This window comes from Ictalurus punctatus, chromosome 23 (genome assembly GCF_001660625.3).
Source record: "Ictalurus punctatus breed USDA103 chromosome 23, Coco_2.0, whole genome shotgun sequence".
Taxonomy (NCBI): domain Eukaryota; kingdom Metazoa; phylum Chordata; class Actinopteri; order Siluriformes; family Ictaluridae; genus Ictalurus; species Ictalurus punctatus.
In genome coordinates this window covers 20,735,885-20,752,874 of record NC_030438.2, presented here as the reverse complement: position 1 = coordinate 20,752,874, position 16,990 = coordinate 20,735,885, and the positions used below count along the sequence as shown (strand labels likewise).

General features: G+C 41.1%; 2 protein-coding genes across 4 annotated transcripts; both read left to right on the top strand.

The window, feature by feature from the left end:
• Nucleotides 1-4,997: 4,997 nt before the first annotated feature.
• ggctb (gamma-glutamylcyclotransferase b) lies at nt 4,998-8,261 on the top strand. 2 transcript variants are annotated; one of them, NM_001200533.1, is given in 6 exon segments: nt 5,052-5,169; nt 5,416-5,531; nt 5,883-6,028; nt 6,148-6,280; nt 7,972-8,114; nt 8,117-8,261. In NM_001200533.1, coding segments are annotated over 6 exon segments (642 nt in total). In that variant the 5' UTR covers nt 5,052-5,081; the 3' UTR covers nt 8,133-8,261.
• Nucleotides 8,262-8,723: 462 nt separating this feature from the next.
• On the top strand, nt 8,724-16,872 carry nod1 (nucleotide-binding oligomerization domain containing 1). Of its 2 annotated transcripts, NM_001200067.1 has the most exon segments (12): nt 9,168-9,287; nt 10,831-11,274; nt 11,387-11,561; nt 11,642-13,454; nt 13,672-13,755; nt 13,857-13,940; nt 14,233-14,316; nt 14,413-14,496; nt 14,704-14,787; nt 14,985-15,068; nt 15,518-15,601; nt 15,729-16,872. In NM_001200067.1, coding segments are annotated over 11 exon segments (2,841 nt in total). In that variant the 5' UTR covers nt 9,168-9,287; nt 10,831-11,082; the 3' UTR covers nt 15,802-16,872.
• The last annotated feature ends 118 nt before the right edge of the window (nt 16,873-16,990 follow it).

Below are 16,990 nucleotides of genomic sequence, written 5' to 3'. Positions count from 1 at the left end.
AAACATCATCAGATTTTTACACAAGACCTAAAATTAGACAACGAAAATGACTAAACACACAAGTTGTTCTACCAAAGAACGGTTAAAGAAGAATAAACAGTTAATGTTTTGGAATGGCCAAGTCAAAGTCCTGACCTTAATCCAATATAAATGTTGTGAAGGACCTGAAGCAAGCAGCTCATGTGAGGAAACCCACCAACATCCCAGAGTTGAAGCTGTTCTGTACTGAGGAACAGGATAAAATTCCTCCAAGCTGATGTGCAGGACTGATCAACAGTTACCCCAAACGTTTATCTGCAATTATTGCTGCACAAGGGGGTCACACCACATACTGAAAACAAAAGGTGCACATTGATGGAGAAATATAGACAGACACATTTGGGTTTGAGATCAAAAGATAAGATGGCGATGAGATGAGAGTTTAGTATTTCAGCATTTATATACTGGCATTTGCATCTACAGGTTTTAAACATGATAATACAGAAGCGGAATGGGTGTGTGGGTGTGTATGTGATTGTGCCCTGCGATGGATTGGCACCCTGTCCAGGGTGTACCCCGCCTTGTGCCCCATGCTCCCTGGGATTGGCTCCAGGTTTCCCCGTGACCCTGAAGAAGGAGTAAGCGGTATAAGATGGATGGATGGAAAACAGAAGCTTTTATGTCACATCACCCAACTGTTATGTGAGCAAAAGTATAAGAACAGATAAGTCTTGAAGTAAATGAAAGTAAATAACACTTAATATTTGGTTGAATATCACCAAAGTGTTGGTTTCTTCTTTTGCTATGCTTTTCGAGGCTTTTTCCACAGCCTCTTTCAGTTGTTGTTTATTTCGGGGGGTTTCTTCCTTCAGTCTCCTCTTCAGGAGGTGAAATACTGCTCAACTGAGTTAAGGTCTGGTGATTGACTTGGCCGGACTAAAACCTTCCAATTTTTCCCCTCATAAAGTCCTTTATTTAGTTGGCAGTGCACTTTGGATTATTGTCTTGCTGCATGATGAAGAACCTCCCAATTCCTGTAAACCTTTGAATTCATTCTGCTGCTACAATCAGGAGTTCCATCATCAATAAAGACTATGGAAACAGGACATACACCATAACAAAACATGTGTCCAAAGTAAACAATGTCAATGTCACTGAAAAACCCGGAAGCGCACCCACGCTTCGAGCTTCAGAGCGTGCTGTGTGCTCCCGCACTGGCACAAGGGGAAATCATACAACCCCCAAGGGCGCTACACCGGTAGCGCCAAAAAACACTCCCTCCACCGGCGGTCCTGGTCCTCTGGGAAAAACATCTTCAAAGCCCCTCAGGTCCCGAAACAGGCATTGTCCCACAGATAGCAGGCTCCTCAAGGAGCCGAGGAGCAGGCATGAGGCTGGGGCAGGCTCACTGGGGTCCCTAGGTAGCACTCAGGAATGAGAAGCTGGATCGTCAGCTTCTGTGGAACAGGAAGGCGGAGCGACGTCCTCAGCCGAGCAGGAAGGCGGAGTGACGTCCTCAGCCGAGCAGGAAGGCGGAGAGACGTCCTCAGCCGGGCAGGATGGCGGAGCGACGTCCTCAGCCGGGCAGGATGGCGGAGCGACGTCCTCAGCCGGGCAGGATGGCGGAGCGACTTCTGAAGCAAAGCCTGGCGTAGTGATGTCCGAGGCAGAGCAGGGAAGAAATGCTGCGCTCTTGGTCGCACCGTGAGGCGAAGCAATGTCTTCACCTGAACAGGGAGACTGAGCCACATCCTCAGACTAGCAGGAAGGCTGAATGATGTTCTCCATCGACTCAGCAGATTGGACGAGATACACAGTGGGGATGGGGGGGGTGAGAGATGGTTCCAGCCTGGTTGGAAGGCTCCTCCTTGACATACCCCCTGATGGCATACATCATATCAAGCTATTCCAGATTGGCTCGAATTAGGGAGAATCTCCCCTTCTTCTCTCACCTCAGTTTTTCCCTTTCATAAAGGGCCTCTTGGAAAAATTCTGCTGCATCCATGTTACAGCAAAGTAATCTGTCATGTAATGAGGGTTGAGGAAGGATGCAATTGCAGTTAAGAGCTTTAATGACGAGTATAATATCCAGAGGGCAAGGCAAAAGACAAACAAAGACAGGCAAAGCAGAAACAAAACCAGAAGCAAACAATAGACCTGCTTGATGTGAGTGTGTGTGTGTGGGGGGGGGGGGGGGGGGGTGAGAGAGAGACTACAGCAACTGAACGTGTTACTTCACAAAAAGTGTGTGAGAGTCTTGAGTAGTGTGGTGTAATTGAGAGTGTAATTGGGAACAGGTGTGTGGGATTAGTCTGCAGGAGAAGGTGACCATGTCTGAGGGTTGTATGGTAGTCAGTGGCCATGTTTGTGGTTTGCAGTGCAAACTGTGAAATGGAGTCGCTGGTTTGCCATGACATGACAACATTATGAGAAAACAGCTTTTTATGTCGAGATCATGAGAAAACAACAAAGAAAAAAATTAATAATGCAATGACTTCCGTAGGATTGGGTTCAGCAACAAAGAAATTCTTTGTGTTTTTGAAGAGGAAGAATCCTACTTTTTTGCCATTTACTTATTGACGTGTGGATTAAACCCCCCATCTATTATCACCTCTCAAGGAATAAGTGACTCTCCACACCACACCCTCCTGTGACAATTTTAATGCATCAAAGCTATAGAATGAAAGAATTAGTAGTACATTCAAGCATTATGTTATATTACATGTTTAAATTGCAATGCATTCTTGTCTATACTTAATACAACGTAACAAAATATCACTGTTTTGTAAACAAAAATATAATCGTGCCAGTAGCCTATATTATTTTCTTTCATTACAAAACTAAAGTTTTATTTATAATAAATAAATAAATGGATGACGTGTACTGAATAGTAAAAAGCAGACCATAGTTTTATATTTCTGCATAGTTTTTAATTTGACTGTATACTATTTTGAGAATAAAGTCGTAGCATTACGAGAATAACATATATTAATTGTACAAAAACGGCATGATTATCACAATAGAAAGCTGAGACAGCAGCTTAATGAATGCAAGAAATGGATGTTGAGGATTAAGTTAGCTAAATCAGACTTCAGGATTGGGTTCATCAACATGGAAATTCTTTGTGTTTTTGACAAAGAATCTGACAAAGGGGATTTACCACTATTATCACCTCTCAGCGCACGAAAAAAAATTTGGTGCGTCATTATGTGCGTGCACAGAATGAGAGTTTCATCCATGTTGATTTGTATTGGAAATTCTTTGTAGTTAATCAGCAAATAAAAACCATCAATAGAAAAGACACTCCATCATCGTATTTGTTTTTTCTAGTAAATACATGACACTTTGTTTCTTTTGAACAATGCAGAAATGTGTGTAAAAAAAATCTTTTTAATTAAATAAACAGATCCATCCAGTATGTGAAAAATTATTGAGCGCCAAGTTCGAATCTCATGACAATAGGAAATTTTATACAGGCTTTTTTTTTGGCTGCATTAGCGTAATCAGACCACTTATTTTTCATCTTTACAATGATACCAACATCATATAGAGGGACAGTTTACATGTAATGGACAGCAAAATATTGCGTCAAATTTCGTTTGGGTGCAGGATTTTCTGAACAGGTTATTTCATAGCTTTGTTTAGCTATTATTTGATGATAAAGAATGAACAGGTATTTAAAAACTTTTCACTGATAGTTCACTTTAAAAACGATTTAACTTTATCTTTATTAAATAATATTTTTTCTTTTGACTAACGCAGAAAATGTTTGTAAAATAAACTGTGGAATTAGCAAAAATAGACAACAACATTTTAGGCTTCCAATAAAAACAGATGATGATATTTATGATAATTAATTACAGCCACTAAGAGAGGGAGGACTCCTTACGAGAGATGCAGTTTGGCACTGGTGGGAGCACTTGAGTCCATGAACCACCTGGTGGATATTCTGGGAAGTGTAGCAAATGTATTTAATTCTAAGACACTGTTCTGACTGATAGGCTTCCTGATCCTGCACGAAAAAACACACATTTTTATGGCCACATCTGTATCTCTCTCATCGGGCTTAGGGCCAAAGACTTCATAAACATAGAGTTGAAGAAGTAATCCATCTGGTAGAAATTCTGTACCATCATATTACTGTTGGGCAGGTCAGAGTTTAGAGAGAGGAAAATGCACAGAATCATATGCCAGCATAGAGAGAGAGTGGGTGCACAGCTTACCAGACTTTTGTTCCAGGGTACTTCAAGCTCCAAGAGTTCACAGGCCAAGAGGTGGAAGCCAGTTCTTTGTCCCACAGAAAGAGCCACGGACCTCCATTTTGCACTGCTAAACAGTTTATACTGCTTCAGAATAAAGACCATGGAGTGTGTTTAAAATCTGTTGAACAGAGATTCCCAGTGGAGATTTCACATTAGTGCTCCATGCTTTAGGCATCATGGAGCCAGGGTAACATGGAGTTGCCTATAGCCATGTTTCTCAAATTGGGCTCCAGGGAGCCCCAGTGGTCTGTGATGTGGATCCAGAGGGTCACTAAATGTACTGCTTTTATGAAATCACATGACATTGGTTGACAATCAACATGTATCAAGGTTGTTGCGGTAATAATTTAGTTATCATAGCTGTAAGCCTAATTGGTCCCTTGGAAAGGTAGTGGGTTAAAAACTAGGCTAATGAAAAGATACATATTTGCCCAAATAAAGTCTGGGTGATTATACTGTGGGCTAATTGAAAATTATTTTACTGTGGAAGCTGACCAACAGCCAAAAGTTAGAGAACCAGCGGCCTACAGGTTTCTGACAGCATGATCTATTCTGCATTGTGCAATGTGTCTGCAACCCCACCCCAAACACACACACACACACACACACACACACAAATTCATTTCCATGCTTTTTTATTGGTTGTTGGTTTATCCACCCAGTGCATGTTTTGACAAGTACAGGAACAAAAATCTAGTTAAAATCCTAAATACAGGACTAGTAAGGCGGGGGGGGTGGGGGGGGGGTGGGGGGTGCAGGTGTGTGTGTGTGTGTGTGTGTGTGTGTGTGTGTGTGTTTGTCAGTGTGGAATGCAGCAGCAGCTGAAATAGGCTCAGTGACATGCAGCTCAAACCTGAAATGATGGCGTTCAGATTCACATTGAATATCATATTCATCTCAGTGGCGGTCAGTCTGGTTCTTGCAGCTGGTTAGTAACCTGTTTGTGTGTGTGTGATTTATGAATGGTTGTGTGTTTCATTTTTAAAGAGGAGTATGTGTGTGTGTGTGTGTGTGTGTGTGTGTAAATATTTTATTTTAAGGCATAGTAATTGTGATGCGATAGAGTTTGGGGTATTTGTTTTGTAATGTTACAATAAAGGTTGGTTAAAACCTCAACACACCCCTAACACTCTCTCTCTCTCTCTCTCTCTCTGCCTCACACACACTCAAACAGACACACTGACAGACCCTCAAACATTTCTGTACTTTGCGTATGGCAGCAACCTGCTGAAGGAGAGACTGCAACTGAACAATCCTTCAGCCACACGGCACTGTGTAGCCAAGCTTCAGGTACAAACACATACACACTTTATTGTTGCTACGTGAACAATACCTTATCACATTAGTAATGCTACATTAACACTACACTAAGGCTACATTATCAATTTACATTATAAGACTACATTATTGTTATTATTATTAATATTATACACCTGATGTCACAACACTAAGGCAGTGCACAGTAAACCGAATTCCCTTTGCATCATTTTCTACTTGAAAAAACTTATTGTGGGTGTTTTACCAGCTTGGAAAGTTAGATTTCTAATATAATTCTGTTAAATTCAGCCTTAGGATTAGTTTGTTTTGAGTACAGTGGCTTGAAGCATATGTGACACACAGTGTTCATTTTCTTTTGTTCAGGATTACAAGCTGGTGTTTGGGAACCATAAGGGTGTGGAGAGCAAGCGCTGGCATGGAGGCGTGGCTTCAATTGAGCCAAGTGGCAGAGGCACTGTGTGGGGTGTGGTGTGGAGAATTAACACCGCCCATATGACCCACCTGGACAGGTACACACTGTGTCTCGTGTACAAACACGAGGGTATGAGGTCAGGAGTGTATTCTCTAGTCTGATGTGTGTGTGTGTGTGTGTGTGTGTGTGTGTGTGTGTGTGTGTGTGTGTGTTCAGACAGGAGGGTGTGAGATCAGGTGTGTATTCTCCTGTGTCAGTCAATGTGTTGAGTCATGGTCACATACTCACCTGTCGTACCTACATCATGAACAGCCGTGTTCAGGCGCTGCCGTCTCCACACTACCTGAAGGTAACGAACACCTCAACTAAACACTCATACTCAGAGAAAGGGTTAGGGGTTAGAGTTAAATGTACGGATAGACTGTAGGTGTTAGGGTTAAGGGCGTAAGAGTTTAGGCGTTAGGGTGTAAGTTGATTTGTTACAGAAGCTCAGTGTAACAGTGTTACACGCACAGCTGATGAGTAACTTGGGAAATTGATGGACATTAGGACCATGAGGGGACTGGCATTAACTGATGTACGTGATCATGGTGCTTGTCAGTCTCCAAATTCACACCACTGATGAGTTTCATAATGAAAGCAACCCATCCCATAAAATACATTTTTTACAAGCTTAGCTTCTACTCTGAAAGAACAAATGTGTTTCTGCTCACAGATCAATGCCATGGTTCCCATGGTAACAGCTGGATAGTGTGATACTATAATGTGTGGTGTAGAGGTGAAGTGGCAGGACAAAATTGCAAAAGAGAAGCATTGGATTTATTTGGTAAATGGTAAATGGCACACTTATATAGCGCTTTTATCCAAAGCGCTTTACACTGTGTCTCATTCACCTATTCACACACACACTCACACACCAGTGGTAGCAGATCTACCATGCAAGGTGCTAAATTGCCATCGGTAGCAACTTGGGGTTCAGTGTCTTGCCCAAGGACACTTTGGCATGTGGTCACTATTTAAGGTAGTCCAAATATCACAGTCATAAATCCAGGCATGGATCAAACACAGGCAGGCAGATAAATTAGGATAATAATCATGAAACCAGAAAACAGGTGTGAGGTCAAAACCAGGAAGAAAAACAAGAAACAGGAAACCAGGGAGACAAAGAAATACAGGCAAAACTTGGGGGGGGGGAAGCTCGGACTTAACAAATATAAAGCATGATAAGACTTCACAATGACAGAACACAACAGATGGGTTTGAATAGCGTTTTGTTTGTCTCCGCCACAATCACAAGACAGTGGTGGAGACAAACAACACACATATGGACGGTGATCAAATCAAAGCAAAGATAAGGAAGTGCATTTATTCCTTTATGCCACCAGATGGCGCCAGGGGGCCGCATTGAAATTCTAGAACATTATTTTTTTTTTTATTCATTTTACCTGTGTGTAACTTGGGATTGTCAACATTTGAACTATTAATAAGTTAAATCAATTATACATAGCACACTAAGACACACACCAAACTGAGACATCCGTTGATATATTAGTGTATATCGACTGTAGGGGGTCATAAAGGGATGCACGCTACACAAGGGAGGGCCTCATGCAGAAAATTTTGAAAACTACTGGCATATTCATGGTGCACATATTATTTAGAATTCATATAAACATTACATAATATCAAAACTTTAGAGAACATCTATATTTAATCTGTACTATATTATATTCAATCTATATTTAATTGAAGAAAGCTGAAATTATTTCAATCTCTCAGGAATACATTTCAGTATTTTGACTAATGTTCTGTGACAATTTCAAACATGAATTTTTGCTCCTACACTTAAAACATGTGTACCTTAACACTATACTGTGTGTGTGTGTGCACTCAGTTTTGTTCTTGGCTAACTAAATTAAATCTTTTAACTTGCACTGAAAAATTACAATAAAAAGTTTTTAATGATTTTATATAGAGGCAACTCTGTCTCCGGTCTGTATTCACACTGAAGTCTGCTCTTCTCGGTTTTTGGTATTTCAGGTGATAATGATGGGAGCTGAGCAGAACCGCTTACCCAAAGCTTATCAAGACAAACTGAAGTCCATCAAAACCAACAAATATGATGGGTCACTTCCTGTAATGGATGAGGTGTGTGCTGCACTCAAAAACTCCAAAAAAAAAAAAAGAGTCAGCCTGTGTGAGATAAAACCTGTATAATGTAGTTTAATTAGTTTAAGGAGTAACTAGTAAAAGATGTCTTTATATTGTTTGGACTGAATGATTACTTCACATCTGTACCTGGAAAGAAAAATAAAATTAGCAAAATGTGATTTGTGTTTGTATTGTTATAAACAACAGCAGATCCAGTGTGGGGTGGCCAGGGTGGAACACAGAGCTAGTGTGGGGTGGCCAGGGTGGGTGGGAGACTCCCAGTCTGACTTTTTGTCCCAGTCTGGCCCTGGAACTAGTGTGGAGTGGCAAGAGGGGGCCGCAAAGCTAAATGTCTAAGCACCAATCACGGATCACCAATGTATATCATTTCTATTATACAACAGTTAGTTCCAATTAGTTCTGGTCCACTTATTGGATTGGTTGAGCAGGGTTCCAAGAGTGCATATACTTCCAATAACCACAGTGGGACATTTCACTGTTTGTATCTCTCCGTGCAACTGTGTTCACCACACATACTACATGAAATTCCACTTCCTAGTTTGAAACAGTTACTACAGTAGTGTTAGTGACATCAGCAGACATGTGTGAACAGAGATCAGTGGAGTGAAGCAACGAGGACGAGGCTCGTGTTTAAACACCGTCAGGTGATGAGACAGAGACAGATGTGGATGAGAACTCATTTCCTGTAGTGAACTCATCATTCGTCAGTAAAGCTTTTCCATCAGTACAGTAGGCTTTAGATGTTAAGATCTTTCAGTGGAATCAGAATGAAATCTTAAGCCATTTTCTTCCTTTTTACTCCTGAGGAATTGTTTTGTTTTGTTAGAGCTTTACTTCTGATTAAGAAACATGACAAAGAGAACCATATTTCAGTTCATGAAACTCTGCAGAAATCAGAACTAAATTATATCAAGTAGGAATCATGTGAAGGATTTTCACAAGCTGGTCACCTCAGTGATCTGCAAAGTGAAGAACTGACTCACATTTCATAATTTTTTCACTTCCACTTCCTGATAAATCCTTCGTGTGGGTGATTTATCACTGCTCATACTCGCCATTTCCTCAGCTCCTTCTGCACGCAACTTTAAATCCACTTTCATTTTCATTCTTGTTTTATTCGCGTTATTTACCGCAGTACAGGACAGAACGCTGTCAGGGGAAAGAGGACAGGATCCTGGGAAACGGTAGGTGCATTTAATCAGTCACTTTATTTTCCCTAGTGTTTGTTTTTTGTGTTTAAGTTTCACTCTCCGTCTGTTCTCAGCTGTAGCGCGGAATAAAATGTAAACAAACAAATAAACCTCAGTTTAACCTCTTCACTAAACACTGTTTCTTAATGTCTGGTTTTATAAAAGTACTAAAGCATGGTTTATTTACACTTTGAGCTCTAACAGCTCCGATACACACTCGGCTTTTCAGGTGTTTCCCAATACAACACACACTTCCGACTCCACGCTGATGTACTACACTAAATTATGCTAAGCTAATGGCTAGCTGTCTGTGAGCTGCGGTCTCTGAGGTGAACTCCTCCGCGAGCGCGCATTAAAGGGGCGGTCACACTAGACTTTCAGCACGCGATATTTCTTCGGAGACCGTTGCGAATATGGGCAGCAACCGGATATGACATCACGCGAAAAGGCAACTGCACTATATAAAGTAGTGATTGGAAGTTCGGATCATTTTACTGACTCGGATCTTTGAATCTCGTTCAGCAAAATGAACGCATCTTTTTCGAGTCATTCAGTCCATTAAAGCAGAATATAATTAAAATGTTACATGTTAAATTCCGCAACACATCTAGTACTTAATAAATTTTTTTACACTTAAATTTTTAAACAAGGCAATACTTTTTGTGCAAATCAGACACAGCAGAGCTTTAAAAAAGCACGTTTCAGACTGGTTGCTTTGAGATTTTCGATGCTCCTCTGAATTCTTTTTTTTCATCATCTTCACAAATCGAGCTAGGTAGCTGCTTGAAACTAAGCGTGACAGGTTACCATAGAAACGTAGTTTGCCGTTGATTGGTTTCGCGACACTTGCGCAGAGCACAGCATACATGCACTGTCTTTAGTAACTTGAAATATATTATTGTAAACTGACTTTTCATTAACTTCTGTATGCTGTACATCAAAGGAATTGTAATTGACTTTGCATTTTCTGCAGGAAACTGATCTCTAGTGATGTATCTAGGTTTTTAACGATCATATATTGGTACAGGGTGAGACACCTGGAGAGCCACATGATTTTTGTCAATGAGCCATAGTTCTAGTGAGCCACAATGGTGAGGAAAAACTCCCTCAGCTGATATTAGGAAAAATCCTTCAGAGGAGCCAGACTAAAAAGTGAACCCGTCCTCACCTGGGTGACACCGGATCGTGCAATTATAAATAATTACCATGTTTATGAAGTTTGCACAATCCTTAATAAATCAAGGTCTATGTTAGGCAGCACAGTTTTTTTGTTTGTTTGTTTGTTTGTTTGTTTTTTGCTTTTGGTGAAACAAACAGCCTTAAATATTACAAATAATGTCAGCAGTAAACTGAAGGATAAATAACTGTCTGCATTAAGGACGTTCTACTGCTAATTGTCCTGCTAATGAATCACAGAGAACTGATTATTTAACTGATTACTTGCATGAAATTAATTGTAGCTGCACTAAATATTTCTAAAAGAATCTGAGAGTCACTTCATCCAGGCTGTAACTCAGTCTTCATTTCCACTCCTCAGGTTCCAGTATTGTTCATGGACAGAAAGTTCTGGGTGAAATTGTTTCTTTTCCGATACACAGCGCTCCCTACAGGCCACATACAGACAGCCTTGTGAACAGGGAACTGATCTGATGTCAGCATGTTATTGTGTGATGGCTGCTTGTTTCTGACGCACAGCGTTTCCCGCAGATGGGAATTAGACTTGGAATAAAATTGGACAGAAGGGAGCTAGTGTGAGAGTTTTGTAGAGAGTGAAGACTCCTTGATTCTGATGATGGGCTGTGTGGATCAGGATGGAGCTGAAGCTCTGCTCGACACCTGTAAGTTACTCACAATTCACAGAGAGGTTTTAGTGGAACACGTGAAAAACACACAGTGCGTTTTAGACAATCTGAAGATGAATGGTTTCATCTGCAATGAAGACATCGAGATCATCCAACGTTCAGCCACTAAAACAGAGCAGGTACTAAAATCTCTCTCTCTCTCTCTCACACACACACACACACACACACACACACACACACTTAAATATGGTTCCCTTGATCCTAAAGGCCAAAAAACTTTTTTATTATCAGGTGCGTAAAATCTTGGAGTTGGTGCAGAGTAAAGGTGAAGAAGCCTCTGCGTATTTTATTCACATTCTCCACCAGGCGTATGACGCCTTCATTGATCTTCAACCTTGGTTTAACACAATTCATTACAAACCTGTGGAGTGTGTGAAGGACATACCTGTGATTAACACTGACCCCAGTGAGTGTTTTAATTAAAATCACATAAAAATAATTTCACAACCAAATGATTACTGCATTAACACTGGGTTCTGTGTTCAGTTAGCAGATACAGTGAAAAACTCAGGCAGGAACTCGGCAGAGACACTCAGTTCCTCACCTCATACTCTCAGAAGGAGGAAACACGTCTGGAGGAGCTTTACACAGACACACAGATGGAAATCTTGAATGAGCGAGGAGAGAGTCTGGGCTTCCTGAAGAGTCTGGATGAGATTCTGGGAGAAGAAGGTGTGTTTAACCAGCAGGCTGAGACCATCTTAATCACGGGTGATGCTGGAGTGGGAAAATCCATTGTGCTCCAGAGACTCCAGAACCTGTGGTCCAAAAGAGAGCTGAACACCAGAGCAAAGTTCTTCTTCACATTCAGATGCAGGATGTTCAGCACCTTTAAGGAGACTGATGAGATCTCACTGAAGGATCTAATATTCAAACATAATTGTTATCCAGATGGAGACCCGGATGGCGAGGTGTTCAGCTACATCCTGCGATTTCCAGAGTCCATACTTTTCACGTTTGATGGATATGATGAAATTCAGATGGACTTTGATTTAGAAAACATGCCACAGGTGGTGTCTCCTGAGGAAAGGACACACCCACTTTTAGTTCTCATGAACCTGTTGACAGGAAAATTGCTCAGAGGTTCCAGAAAAATCCTAACGGCTCGGACAGGCACAGAAATTCAGAGCAGAGTGATCCGGAAGAAAGTGTTTCTTAGAGGTTTCTCACCAGAAAATCTGAGACAATATCTGTCTCATCATTTTCCCCTGCAGGAGCAGAGGGACTTGGTGTCTGTGCAGCTGGACGCGAACCCTCACCTCTGTGGTCTCTGCTCTTTCCCATTATTCAGCTGGATCATTTTCAAGAGCTTTAAGCACCTTCAAAGTATGTATGATGATGTCGAGCTGCCGGACTCATGCATCACTCTCACCAACATCTTCCTCCTGCTGTCAGAGGTGTTCCTGAGCCGGAGCAGTAAGAGTGCTGGACTCCTGAGGAGAAGCACACGCTGCACCGCAGACACATTTAAATCAGGGCTGAAGATGCTCTCTGCCTTTGCTAAGCTTGCACTGCTGGGTCTGGAAAAGAGCAGCTTCATTTACACACACGATGAGGTTTCATCTTGTGGCCTGAGTGACGACGACGTACAGGTCGGATTTCTGAGGCCCGTCAGCCACTACGATGCATGTGGCACTTTTGCAACATACGAGTTCCTTCATGTGACACTCCAGGCATTTCTGGCTGCATTTTGTCTCGTCTTGGATCTGCACGTCATTCCTGATGGGATCCTGAGGTTCTTCTCTAAGTGTGAGTACCATAAGTCATCCCATTTGACCTGCCTGTCCTGTTTGGGGACTTCATCTCATCCTAGAAATTCAGATCCCTTTCAGACGAATGAGCATTTTCAGTTCACAAACCTGTTCCTATGTGGCCTGCTGTCCAAATCCAATGCCGTCCTCCTGGAGCACCTTGTTCCGCCATCATCCCTGAAGACAAAGCGAAAGATGTTGAAGTCCTACCTTTCCTCCAGTGTAAAGACACACCTGAGCGGCCTGCCTCGCACCCCAAGCACTGACATCAAGGGAAATAAAGTACATGTGATGCCAAACTTCCTGTGGATGCTGCGCTGTATATTTGAGACACACAGCGAGGACGTGGCTCGTGTCACAGCTAAAGGAATTGCAGTAGGTTACCTCAAACTGGCATACTGTAACATCTACTCAGCCGACTGCAGCGCTCTCAACTTCGTCCTTCATCACCACAGGAAGTGTTTAGCAGTCGATCTGGACAACAACAACATCAGCGACTATGGTGTGAAGCAGCTCATTCCTTTGTTCAGCAAATTGACCGTAGTCAGGTAAGACAGTTTTAAACAGCTCACCTATAAAAACTTTCCCAGTGGATATACCCTGTTCCCCATGTTACCTTGTTTCAAGCATTACCAGTGTATCCCTTTTCCCAGTGTTCATCTTCCTGGTTGCATGAATGCTACTACTTTTAGAGAAATGTGAATTCACATGGTGACCCTAATCAGGATGAAGCAGTTACATGCACCTTTTGTGTAAATGTTTCAGGTTTTGTGTGAATCAGCTCACCGACAGCAGTGTGGAAGTTTTGGCTGCAGAACTCATCAAACAGAAAATCGTTAAGGTTTTGGGGTAATTTCATTTAAACTAATGAATATTAGCTTTGTATTTATTTATTTATTACATTGGATATAAATTCATAATCAAATGTTTATCTGTTAATACATTTTTAGACTTTACAAGAATCACATCACGGATGTTGGAGCCAAACTGGTGGCACAGATAATCGACGAGTGTCCTCACCTTAGAACCGTCAAGTAGGAATGCAATGATATTACATTTTAAACACCAGTTTAAACACTGTTACTCAGCGGTGTTTCCTAGTTGCCTGGTTTCCATGTTCTCTGTCACATTTTGTCTTGTCTGCTTGTGTTCTTAGTTACTCCACTCGATTTTCTTGGCTCTAGTTCATAGTTTCATTGTTTGTGTGTATTTTTGGCTCTGATTGTGGAGTTTCTGTCTTCCATCACAGACACAATGACTCCACATCACAACTGTGTATAAATTATAATAATTAATGATTTGTGTAATGGTTTTTGATGTGTGTAGGCTGGGCTATAATTATATCACAGCCGTGGGTGCAACGTTTCTTGCTGAAGCTATTCGGAAAAGCAAATCCATCTTCGATGTCGGGTAAAACAACAACTCACAGACCCACAAGCACAAATATTAAACCTGAATAGACGAATAAAAATGTGCAGTTATGCTTTAACATACATTTGTGTTTAGCATGTGGGGGAACAGCATTGGAGACGATGGTGCTCACGCTTTTGCTGAGGCAATAAAGAACCATAGCAGCTTAACGAATCTCAGGTGCATTTGATTATAAAACTATATCAGGTGTACAGGTGGGATGATCGTTGGGGAAATGAAAATAAACAAGAAATGATCTCACACTAGTGAACAGTGTTTTAATCAGAATTCACTTTACTGGGATGTTTAAGACTAAATATATTAACTGTTATTTAAAAATGCAAATGAAAATAACAATTTTTCTTTCTGTAACATTGTTATTGTTAGTCTGTCAGCAAACGGGATCACCTCTGAGGGAGGAACAAGTTTAGCGAGAGCTCTAACGCTAAATTCCAGCCTTCACATCTTCTGGTGCTCATCACTTTCTTTACATCTCACTCATTTTAGTGCCACATGTTTACTTTAATACATGTTAAAGACGTGTTAAAGTGTGTGTGTGTTTGTGTGTGTCATGTGCATATGTGCAGTATATTAATGTATTTAATATGTGTATAAATAGGAATATTATTATGTGTATTGCATGTAATTTACCTTTTAGTGTTTTTCAGGCTGATTCAAAACAACATCTCGGATGATGCAGCGGTGGAGCTAGCTAAAGCGTTTCAGAAGAATTCAGCACTTACACACCTCATGTACGAGCCCAGGCCACACACACTTTTTATTGTACCCTTGTCCACTTTCCCATGGTTCAGTCCCCTTGGGAATCTTGAATGCCATTTCATACTTTATCTGCTCAAGTATTAGATAAGTGTTAAATGAAGATTGAGATAACATCACTGTAGACTTCAGGAACTTCACCTGGGCACAAGAACTCACTGTAAAATTTTCAGTTATTTTGGTCTCTGTTACTGGGGTACGAAGAAAAAAAACCTTCAGGACACAAGCCTGGAGCACTGTGCAATATTAATAATCTTTATTTAATTACAACCGAAACATCACCCCACAGTTTCCTATTTGCTGACACAGGATCATGCGGAATAAATTATATCAGAGAGTGTGTTTTTATGAATTATTGTGTATTGTGCATTAATGTGCTGATCTTATTGAATCTAACCCTAAATCTTTGTGTGTGTGTGTTCAGGTTAATTGACAATCAGTTTTCGGCTCGTGGAGTTGACCAGCTCACTGAAGGTCTGAAACACAATACAACAATTAAAGAAGTCAAGTAAGACACACACACACACACACACACACACACACACACACACACAGGTGTGATGGAAAAGGAGTGAGTTGTTTATCATGCTGTTATTCTAATCACAGTTTTAATGTTTGTGTGTGAATGTGTGCAGTTTGAAGGGGAATCAGATCAGTGCAGAGGAAGAGACACTCTTCAGGGAGGAGAAACGACTTCGATTCTGTTGAGGGATTAAACACCTGCACATCCTGTTACACCACAGACACAGCAGTTTTTACACGCCTGTACTGCAGTGTCTCAACCAGGGTCTCTGACTTACTTATCCCAGCTCAGCCCTTACACCCTGACCCCACCCTGTCCATGCCATGACCCTGCCCAGGCCCCATTTGATCACAAACTCCTCATAACACATCTTCACCTTTTACTCTCCTCATGAACATTTAAGGTCTCTCACCCATCAACAAGCCACACCACAGATGTGCAGTCTGTCTGGCATGCTAATGTATTTCTGAGAAGGAGAAGAAGAAAGAGAGAGGGGGGAAAAAGAGAACACAGATTATTAGGTATGCTCTTGTCATGTAATGGTTAAAGACGATGTACGTTGTGTGCAGAGTGCAAGCAGAGCCTTTACCTTAGAAAAAACCATTCACAAAATGATTGACTGACCAAGTATGTTTTCAGCCTGGACTTAAACACTGAGACTGTGTCTGAGTCCCGAACACTAATTGGAAGACTGTTCCATAACTGTGGGGCTTTGTAAGAGAAAGCTCTTCCCTCTGCTGTAGCCTTCACTATTCCAGGTACCAGCAAATAGCCTGCACCCTGTGATGGAAGTAGGCGTGACGGATCATAATATAGCAGAAGTTCAGTCAGCTACTGTGGCATGAGACCATTCAGTGCTTTATAGGTTAATAATAGTATTTTATCAATGTGAAATTTCATTGGGAGCCAATGCAGTGCGGATAAGATCGGGGTGATGTGGTCATATCCATACAGTAAGGCATTACACTAATCCAACCTAGAAGTAAAGAATAATTTTACCGATAGGTAGCACGTATAGAGAAAAAAGCAGTGGGCCTAAAACAGAACCTTGTGGAACACCAAACGTTTCTTTATTATGATCAATGGTATCAAAAGCTGCACTAAGGTCAAGCAACACAAACAAGGGAATCTGATATAGTTATATCATTATCAACAGGGCTAGTTATCAATTTGTCTGGTTTTAAGTTAATAGTCTGATTTTTTTTTTTGCCTGATATTTTTTATTTTGTTATTAAAAAAATTCCTGAAGTCATCGCTACCACATACTGACGGTGTGCATGTTTCTGTGGTGGTCTTATTCCTAACTTTGCTACAGTATTATTTTTATCATCTTTTTAGTGTTGAGAGATATGTTGTTTGATGCCACTTCCGTTC

Bases quoted from the DNA above. Each gene is read 5' to 3' on its own strand.
- ggctb (XM_017490119.3), top strand. From the start codon at position 5,082: ATGCAGCTCAAACCTGAAATGATGGCGTTCAGATTCACATTGAATATC. The intron at 5,170-5,415 runs GTTAGTAACCTG...ACACTCAAACAG, and splicing joins CAGTCTGGTTCTTGCAGCTG to ACACACTGACAGACCCTCAA. The intron at 5,532-5,882 runs GTACAAACACAT...TCTTTTGTTCAG, and splicing joins ACTGTGTAGCCAAGCTTCAG to GATTACAAGCTGGTGTTTGG.